At 44.1% G+C, this 9,589-nt stretch overlaps 1 protein-coding gene across 1 annotated transcript in view; it reads left to right on the top strand.

Moving 5' to 3' along the window:
• The window catches only part of LOC111863528 (cuticle protein 16.5), a 9,662-nt gene extending 1,572 nt beyond the window's left edge, over nt 1–8,090 (top strand). The window contains exons 3-5 of the mRNA XM_033751199.1: nt 4,898–5,051; nt 6,708–7,091; nt 8,034–8,090. Of these exons, the coding sequence (XP_033607090.1) occupies nt 4,898–5,051; nt 6,708–7,091; nt 8,034–8,090 (595 nt within the window). The remainder of the gene's footprint in view (nt 1–4,897; nt 5,052–6,707; nt 7,092–8,033) is intronic.
• Nucleotides 8,091–9,589: the final 1,499 nt, after the last annotated feature.

Here is a 9,589-nt window from a genome sequence, read left to right as displayed (position 1 = left end):
GGGGGGGGGGGGTTGCGGAGAAAGAGATACAGCGTTTAAGGAAACAGGAACAGAATATTTTTCAACATTTAAAAAGTTTTCTAGGCAGTGCCAACACATCCTTATGACAGATATGTTTTCGATAGGGTAAAGCGTAGTGAAGTAAAGAAATTAAACTGTTAGAATTTTGAGTTTGTTTTAAGCAGACAACAGAAACTTGACATCTAAGTTTGAAGGACTGCATTAAAATGATATTTTTATTTAACATTAAGGTAGCTACCCGGTACCCATTATCTAGGGAGGTGGGTGGACCTTAGACACGGTGAAGGTAAGAAAAATCAGTAGCTCATGCCGGAGATCGAACCCAAATTCCAGCACGTATCCCACAATTATAATCACTTTTCGAATACACAAGAACGTCCTACAGGTGAGATTGAAACCAGGGTCTGGTAAAAGCAACAGTCCCAACATTTAGAATAGGTTTCTCTTGAGTATACGTTTAGTGTTATCTACAGCATGACGTTGCATCTCTGCATTTGAATAGACAAGGAACTCTGTACCTTAATCACGAGTTCCCTGATCAGTGGTTATACTACAGAGCTGGCCACAGAGATCACCGGACTTCAGTTTAACAAATTTCGATGTTTGGGGCCAGGGACACAAGAAATGGACCGCCCAGTCGACGTACATGACCCAACAAGTCGCGACACTTCTACGCACTCAACAAGAACAAGAACATGTTATCGCAGCTAAATGCGATCACTTCGAGCGTTCACTGTAAACTGTACAAGGCAAGAACTTGTTTATGGACACAGCTTAGCTTTGTAGAGAACATCCCTCCACAGCTCCTTTACTTTCGAGAATCGGATACACGTTCGTGGCTGACTGGGAATGACCTCGGGACATAAGAGTTACGAAACATCCTGTATTCGTATCGACACAAACACAATTTTCTCCGTTGTTTTGAGAACATAAAAACACAACTGTGTGGGTACGAACACTGAAAAGAGAGCAGGATGTGAAAGAATAGGAAATAAGGGGACAAAGAAGATGAGATGGAGAAGAAAACAAGAAGTTCTGGGAAGAACTAGTAATCTAATTTCCTAATACACGAGATGGGTCGTATATAAAACGACGCCTTCTTAATTTTTCGTTGCCGCGGGAACGTGTCTACAGAGCCGTTACCTAGCGACGATAGGGGAATAAGTAGACCCAGATTCTCCTTTGATAGGACATGGACCACACAGAAAGCGAGGTCTCCAAAAATTATCTTATTATTGCGTGTATTCGTTGTCACAGGAATGTGTTTACAGAGCCGTTGCCTAGAAACGATATATGGGGATACACATACAGACACACAGACTGATGGGAGGGATTTATGAAATACACCGTTGAGACGGACTCAGTTGCCATGATATACCAACCAAATTTCATAAAGATTGGTTCAGGCACTCAAAAGTTAATGAGAGAGGGATTCACAGATACACAGGCAGCATGGTGATAGCATAAGCCTACTTTGGGAAAGTAGGCTAAAAATCAATGCAGAAACATTCTCATATACACTGCTTAAGTTACTTTAGAAACGACATTCATTCGTGCTCGGTAGACCAATGCTGGTTGCTGACTACCGAACAAGAATGAAATCCGTCCCACCAGTAGAGCAGGTTTTGACAAAATGAACATTTCGCGTTTCAACCCTTAGTACGCCTACCTTTATTTTCCCGGAACCTATGCAGTTTTGATTTAGGCAGATGGTGCCCATAAATTACGTGAATTTAATCCAAACAGCCAAGAGTTCTTTTCTTCCGAGAAAATAACCATTTTGTGTTTTGGGGGCCCATCTGAAGGGTTCATACTTCTGGAGCTACAATTCTTATCTTCGCATGGCATCAGCTTGTAATAAAAAACAGGGGAGAAGATAGAATTGAAAAAATAAGAAAACAAATAGGGAAATAATCAAGTGAAAAGGGATGATTTCTTACTGGTTCATTAAATAAAAAGGTAAAGCTATTCCTGTAACAGGCCTTGGAGGCCCATAGGGTTGTGAGACGTCGAGGCTCCCATGTTTTCTAGACATTCAGGTCACAGATGGCGGTGAGGTTGTCAGCCTTACGCGCCGGGCGCCCTTTAACCCCAGAAAGATTCCTGGTACTCATTTCTGTTAGCGGCTGAGTCGGCCCCAGGGACTCAGTGAGGCTGGAAGGACTAGGTTAATTGAAAAATCGAGTGACCTTATCGAGGAATGAAACCCGCGACCTTCCGACTTGGAGCATAGTGCTGCAACCAACTACGCTACCGCGTGCCCCCCGGGTCTTATAAATGCGTTCGCTTTGTGTGCCTTCTGCAAACAGCCCGTCAATGCTAAGTAAAAGACTTGAGGACGGACGATCAGAGTTTGATCCACTGACCTACATTACTTGAAGACAAGAAGCAGATCTTCTTTGACAAATCCGTAACGTTACAAAGCTTTCACTTCCTGTCAGTTAGTCGTTGTTTAGTCAAAGCACGCAATAAACATGGCGCCACCAACTCTCACTTTCGTCCAGAAATCACAGAGACAATGGGAGCAGCAGAAACGAATATCGTCACGCCGTTGTCACAACAAATCACAAGACTCGTGTGCCCTGGAACAATATCACCGTTCAGCTGTCAAACTGGTTTAGCTCAATTTCCTAACTAATTAAGGAGCTGGTCGAGTATTATCATTCCTGTTCCGTATTCCAGAGATCCCAGGTTATCCCGACTAACGCCCTTGTGACATTAATCACTCTCTCCAGATACTTCAAATGCAAATAATGTTAGTTATTTGTGCCCCTTGAAGCACGAGTATCTTGTAAGTAATCCATACATAACACACTCCGTCTCCGCTACAGAGCCCAACCGGTTAATGCTGTTTAGGGAAACAGTCGCTGTTTATTGTGAGAACCATACGGAACAAACATACATTGGGGGGGGGGGAACTATATCTCCGATTTTGAAGGTTCCCAGGCAGTGCCCGCTTGTCCTTCTGGTAAAGATAGAGCATATGATCGGATTTTTGTTTGTTTGTTTTTGCTAACGTTGGGAGGGCTATATTAAGGCGAAATTTTGATGTTAACAATGGGAGGGCTGCATGTGAGGCATGCAGTGCAACACATACACTGTGTGGGCAGAATATATAGCAATTCAGTCCGTACCTCACAGGAAACACTCCGTCTCCGCTACAGAGCCCAACCGGTTAATGCTGTTTAGGGAAACAGTCGCTGTTTACTGTGAGAACCATACGGAACACACAGATACACTGTGTGGGCAGAATATATAGCAATTCAGTCCGTACCTCACAGGAAACACTCCGTCTCCGCTACAGAGCCCAACCGATTAATGCTGTTTAGGGAAACAGTCGCTGTTTACTGTGTGAACCATACGGAACACACACATACACTGTGTGGGCAGAATATACAGAAATTCAGTTCGTACCTCACAGGAAACACATCACGTCTCTATAACAAAGCCCAACCGGTTAATGCTGTTTAGGGAAACAGTCGCTGTTTACTGTGAGAACCATACGGAACACACAGATACACTGTGTGGGCAGAATGCAGAGTTTTGTGTAATCTCAGATTTGGTGGTAAATGCAATACCCGCCAGGCTTTAAAGAGCTAATCAAGTCGGGAAATGCAACGAGGAAGTTCATATCTCGACAGTGTCAGTCGTCACATCACTGTGCACTGCATAAGGAAACTGCAGACTTCACTGAAACAGAGGTTCCCTATGCTCCGCTCGTGCCAATTAACACAATCTGAATCACTATCACGTGTTGCGATTGATTTCTCTGTCAGCTGTGCGCACTGCCAACACGCATTCGGCAGCTAAGTGACACAAGAAACGAAGGAAATGCTGAAACTATCTCGCACACCTTAAAGACGGAAGAGAAAAATACCGAAATTTGTCATACCGCGACACGCTTAAATAATACACAAAGTTAAACCACCCTCCCCTCCTCCTCATAATTGCAGTTCTGCAAACTGTTCCAGGGCCCCATCAAACTGTACCGTGACAGCTGGAACCTAAATAGTGCCACGATTTTGGGAATGAGTACAGAGGGGCTACGGATTGGATACTGAATTGACACATCTCGGAACTACAAGTAATTACAGTGCCATTGCTGATCTCCGCAGCATATGGTAAGCCATATCCAGCCTGCCGTATCTTCATCAGCCGTTCCCTAGTAACGGATTCAAACAGTGGCGATTCTTCAGCTTCCCGCGCTCAGTCTTGTCACAGCCGCTCGTGCAGAGCTCAACTGCACCTGGTTGTCCTAATTTTCTTCCATTTTATAATTCCTCGGAGCGGACCGCGTAGATAACACCGTTTCCCCCGCTGCATGCGTAACCATTGGAGCGGGAACGTGTTTACAGAGCCGTTGCCCAGAAACGGGTCTTATATAATTGTTCATCTCGCGGTCGTTGCATAGCAACGGCTAGACAAGTTACAAGAGCTTTACAACCTCTCTACACCTAAAGTAAGCTATAAATCACGAAAATAATACGCGATACGTTTTGCCGGCTGCAGTTATATTTTCTGAAACAATTTACGTTAATTATCGCCGACTTTCCAAAATTGTGCATGGATATAACTAGTCTTTTATATATTTCTTGAGATCTTAACGACCCCTTCGCCTAGAGGATCGAGGCCCACAGTTTGAGAAACAAAGTCTTATAGCATATTGGTTACTATGCTTATATATGTTGAAGTACATGAATTAGTTTTGGGTTTTCAAACTGCGTGCTCAGATTATCTTCCGAAACGTCGGTATCCAGCAATACGATTATACGGTGTAAACATCCAGATAACGATAACAAACTGTGTATCTGGACTTGAATCGCTATTACTTGCAACTTGACGACAAGTGATGCAACAATGTACTGTTGGCACCTAGATACGGCTCACAGAAATTTCTCTCCCTCCTTGAAATTCTGGTTGGGCAGAGCCCACCCGCCATACCTGTATATAACGCTCTCCCTTTGTTCCACATGCCACACACACAAGCCGAAGCGCAGCACATCACAAGAGCCATGTACTCATCCAGCATGGTGAGTTGCAAGGAACAAACGTATCATTGGTTAAAGTTTGTGACGATGGCACATTTTTTATTGCTAGTGGGGTGGGACTAAGTCCCTTGTACTGCGGCCACTTCTGGCCTACTGTACCAGGCCCAGATGATAGGTGAGGGTGATTGTGGAGCAATTGGTGGAATGAAGATTGGCAGGGGTAACCGAAGTACTCGGAGAAAACCTTCCCGCTTGAGCTATGGCGCGGCCTACGATGGTACATTAGTACAGATATTGTGTTTCTGGACATTATCAATCGTCTTGTCTTTGTCTAAAAACACCGTCATGTTTATTTTTTTTCAAAACACAGCATTTCGGAAACTGGATTCTGTCTCCGTCTTCAGGAGGAGCCAACTCAGTTTGGCCCAATCGATAGAGCTGGTCCCTATCTCTAGACCAATAAGCAGGACAGTGTTTTTAATTTTTTTTATTTTTAAAATTTGTATCGAATAACAAATATTTCATTCTTCTCTGCAACATCTGTTTGAACAATTTTTCGCTCCGATAAACATTTAGTGAGTTGTGCTTCAGAACAAAACAAACGCCGTGGCTTTTAGTTCGCAAGCGAACTATACCGACCGAGTGACCGCCGTTTGTCGGCGAAGTTAGTGCCAATTTTAGCGGATAGAGGGTGTCGTGTGGTCAGCGCAACGGATCCCCAAGTCCGTTAATCTCGGTTTTCTAGACCGGAGCCGCTATTTCCTTGAAATAGCTCCTCAGTTATCCGCACGAGGTTGACTGGACCCCGTTCCAGACCCACCACTTATCAGAAAATCTGGTAGCGCCGGCAGTCGAACCCGGGACCTCTGCATCTGTAGCTAGGTACTCTGACCACTAGACCACAGAGACGGTCATTATACTTCAGATGTTATAAATATGTGTATGCCTTAACGAAAAGAGTCAATTATTGTCTTGCCTTATCTAAAATTGGAATTTTGTCTATTACCATTTAACCGCTTCTCGAGTGGTTTCATGAGGAGAAGTGTTAAAGTTCATTTTTGTAATTGTTAAAACACACATTACCCTCAACGTCGTGATCCCTGTGTTTGCTGGGCCTAAGAGTCCATCTGAATTGCAGTTTCCTCAAAATTAAGACAACGAACATAATAATTCGCAAACATTCAGGTTTCCAATCCATTACAAAAATTTCAGTTGTTGTTACATAGAACAACAGATGTCTCTGCTTTTCGGCCTTTGCGCCATGTGGATGTGGGCTGACGTTTCGGAGATACATTTTGCCTGCATATTCAGGTTTGAAATTATGGATGAGTATTCGTGTTAGTCAAAAGTCCCACGTGCGGAAAGGTGGGGAAAGATGGTGCCCACTCCGGGTCAATATGGGCAATAGACATGAAAATTTTATTAAAACCGGCCACTTTCAGGACTAAAAATAGTGTACCAAAACCACTGGATATTCCTATTGCTCGAGGACTCGACACCAGCCCCAACCTCGGATCAAAATCTACATATACAACACTAATCTACCCTACTCCGACGTTGAGGATGAGAAATACTGAACCACCGAAACGTCGGAAACACTGCCCACATTCACACTGTGTAAAGACACATTAGCAGGATCGTTATCAGCAACGAACAGCCGTGAAATCCTAAAATTAGCAGCAAATATTTCTGTTACAGATCTCCGTCCTTGCCATAGTTCTTGCAGTGACCGCTCACAGCGCTGTGGGCGCGCCAGGAGTAGCGGCCCCAGTAGCTTACGCAGCTGCTCCAGCAGCCGTGGCAGCATATGCGCGCGCAGTTCCCTACAACATCCCTCCCTTTGCAGCAGCTCTAAATGTACAGACAAGAGGCCTGGCTGCGCCCCTACTTGCTCCTGCAGCTTATGCAGCTGGTCCTGTAGTGGCTCCTTATGCAGCTGGTCCTGTAGTTTCTCCTTATGCAGCTAGTCCTGTAGTAGCTCCAGCAGCTTATGCTGCAGCCCCTGTTGGTCCCATTGCTGCTCCCGTCGTGGCCCCTGCAGCTTATGCAGCTGCTCCTGCAGGAATTGCGCCTGCGTACGCGGTAAGTATATAATGTTGTGGAGCAACTAATAGAATTCTGGGTTTGATAGGAGGCGATTTCTCTCTAAACTCAAGGCAGATGATGTGCTGTGAACCATCCGACCAAATTCTGTGGTGGCAGAACCCGAAGTTTCAACACCGCTAAAACAAAAGCAAGCCATTGGATACGATCCTAAGCCAGATCCATCCACCTCCCATCCTCACAACTCTCTCAAAGGTAAATTTGTTCCTATGTTCCATTAACTAACCACCATACAGTGTAGAGATATGGGGAGTGGAGGTATAGCTCCATGCATTCTTAACGGGCGAAAGACGGATGTGCGTAGTTAACTTCACACCCTAGTCGCCTTACCCTTTTGGGAAAGAGCCCGCTGTTTCAATTGGATAGGCCCCAGAGCCAGACCGGATGCTGTGGGGAAACGACACATATCTTGCAATGGTATACTCTTATCTATTTCTTGGTCATTCAAGTGGTCGCCTTACAAAAAGATTTCGGTGATAAATGTGTACGAGGTCTTGCCTTCCCCACCCAAATTACCTGCCCCGTTCACCTTAACTATACTGGATGATGGCGGACTTCACGTTCTCATAGCGGTGCGTACGAAGAGTTCTATCTTCTTCGATATAACGCCCCGTAGTCCAGTGACAGTCAACGGACGTTTCGGAGAAACATACTGCCTCTATCTTCAGGGTTGAAGAGTAAGTTCGCTTATTGCATATTTGCTTGGCTTACTCTTAAACCCTGAAATTTAAGGCATTATTTTCCTCCGAAATGTTGAACTTCTACCAGACTACACGACATCAAATCGTTGAAGATAATACTGTATTGCTTTATGTCTGAGAATAGCAGAGCTATGTTATATAACAGGAAGACTTGCGAACACGGAACACAATTGCAAACGCAGGAAATTTCATTATTTCGATATTTTGTTTGTTTGAACAGGTTCACCCCCCGTCAGCTTTGGCCGCCAGGGTAGCTGCAATTCCAGCCCTCGTATAACATCCCCCTACACCCCGCCAGGACTGCTCACCGCTCTGTAGCGAAACCCCGACGCTGTAACGGATTAAGTCTTGATCAAACACGGAAATAAAATGTTATTATTCTGTTACAAGGTTCAGTGAACTTATTGTGACACACTTCCTGTGTATCCACGGTTCCTATGTATTTCCCTGTCCAGTGACAGCCTCACGACTCCTTACCCCACTGGTTCCCGAACTAGGAGGCGCGAAACATGAAAGAAAATCAAAATTTAATGTCATATTAAGCTGATGTAATTCCTTTTGCACGAATTTAATCACCCGCTCCACAATATCTCGTCAGAATTGTTAATCCTGATGTTACAAGCAAAAATTCGAGCGATCGGGCTTCGCTATTTCGTCATTTGAATGTAGGAGTGTACTATATCCAGCATCACCAATAACCGCGAAATTAAATTCCAAGTCAGAAAATCAACTGCAATTTAAATGTGACACAGAATAAAACACACTTTCAAATCTGCAAGTAAGCCAAACTTATGAGGGTGCGTGGTGATAGCGTAACACAATACGAGAATTACAGAAGTGTATTATCACATTTTCACCCCAAATTGGAGACAGAACACTTTAATGAAGAAAGCAGTCTTCTGGGATTTGGCGCCGTGTATATCCCAAAAGACTGCTTTCTTCATAGTCACCGCCGTGAAAGCCTCAAATCTTACATAGAACACTCTAATATTCGGGGGACGATCTTTCAACATTACTGATTGCCAAATAAACACAGCCTCGCAGCATTTTAACAATATGAATTCCTTATTCACGGTTTCATATGTTATTAATTTCAAATCACCTAATTATAAACAATATAAATACATGCAAAACTGTAGAGGGTAACAGGTACTTAAAATTGCTGGGGGGGTGAAAGTTCGGTTAAAACCAAGAGGGCCGGGATCATATAAATCCCTCGTGATACTAATTCTACCCTTCGGTCTTTGCATCGTCTAATTGTGGGCAGCGTTGCTGACGTTTCGGAGGTACATGCTGCCTCCATCTTCAGGGTCAGAATATGATGAGTCAGAATTTATATATGATCGCATGCTATGGTCCCAGAAAGGTCCGTTTTGATAACACATCACTGCCTGCTGTTCCTCTTGACCCTGATCAGGCATGAGACCCAAATATTCTCCCGATAGTTCTACCGATACAAAACCTATATATGCATGAACTCTTCTGAATGGAGAAAAGTGTCACAGTGTGAACAGCAGACTGTATGAGCTTCGAATCTGACTGACACAGCAGCGAAGAGAAGAAAAATCTGCCACTGCCAGAGATCGAACCGGGATGATATATTTTACAGTTGGTAGTAAGTTACTTTACTGACCGGGCTATCCTCTCGATGGGTTCACAGATTAACTGTCTGTAACCTGAAGAACTGCTCTCGTAAATTGCTGATGAGCCTCGCCAGCATAGTCACTCTTGGCTTTGGGCCCCGTAGAACCCATAACCCATATTTTTCAAGTCAAA

The sequence above is a fragment of the Cryptotermes secundus genome, unplaced genomic scaffold, assembly GCF_002891405.2.
Source record: "Cryptotermes secundus unplaced genomic scaffold, Csec_1.0 scaffold1379, whole genome shotgun sequence".
NCBI lineage: Eukaryota > Metazoa > Arthropoda > Insecta > Blattodea > Kalotermitidae > Cryptotermes > Cryptotermes secundus.
The sequence above is the reverse complement of the archived record's forward strand: the minus strand, read 5'-3'. Positions and strand labels throughout refer to the sequence as shown.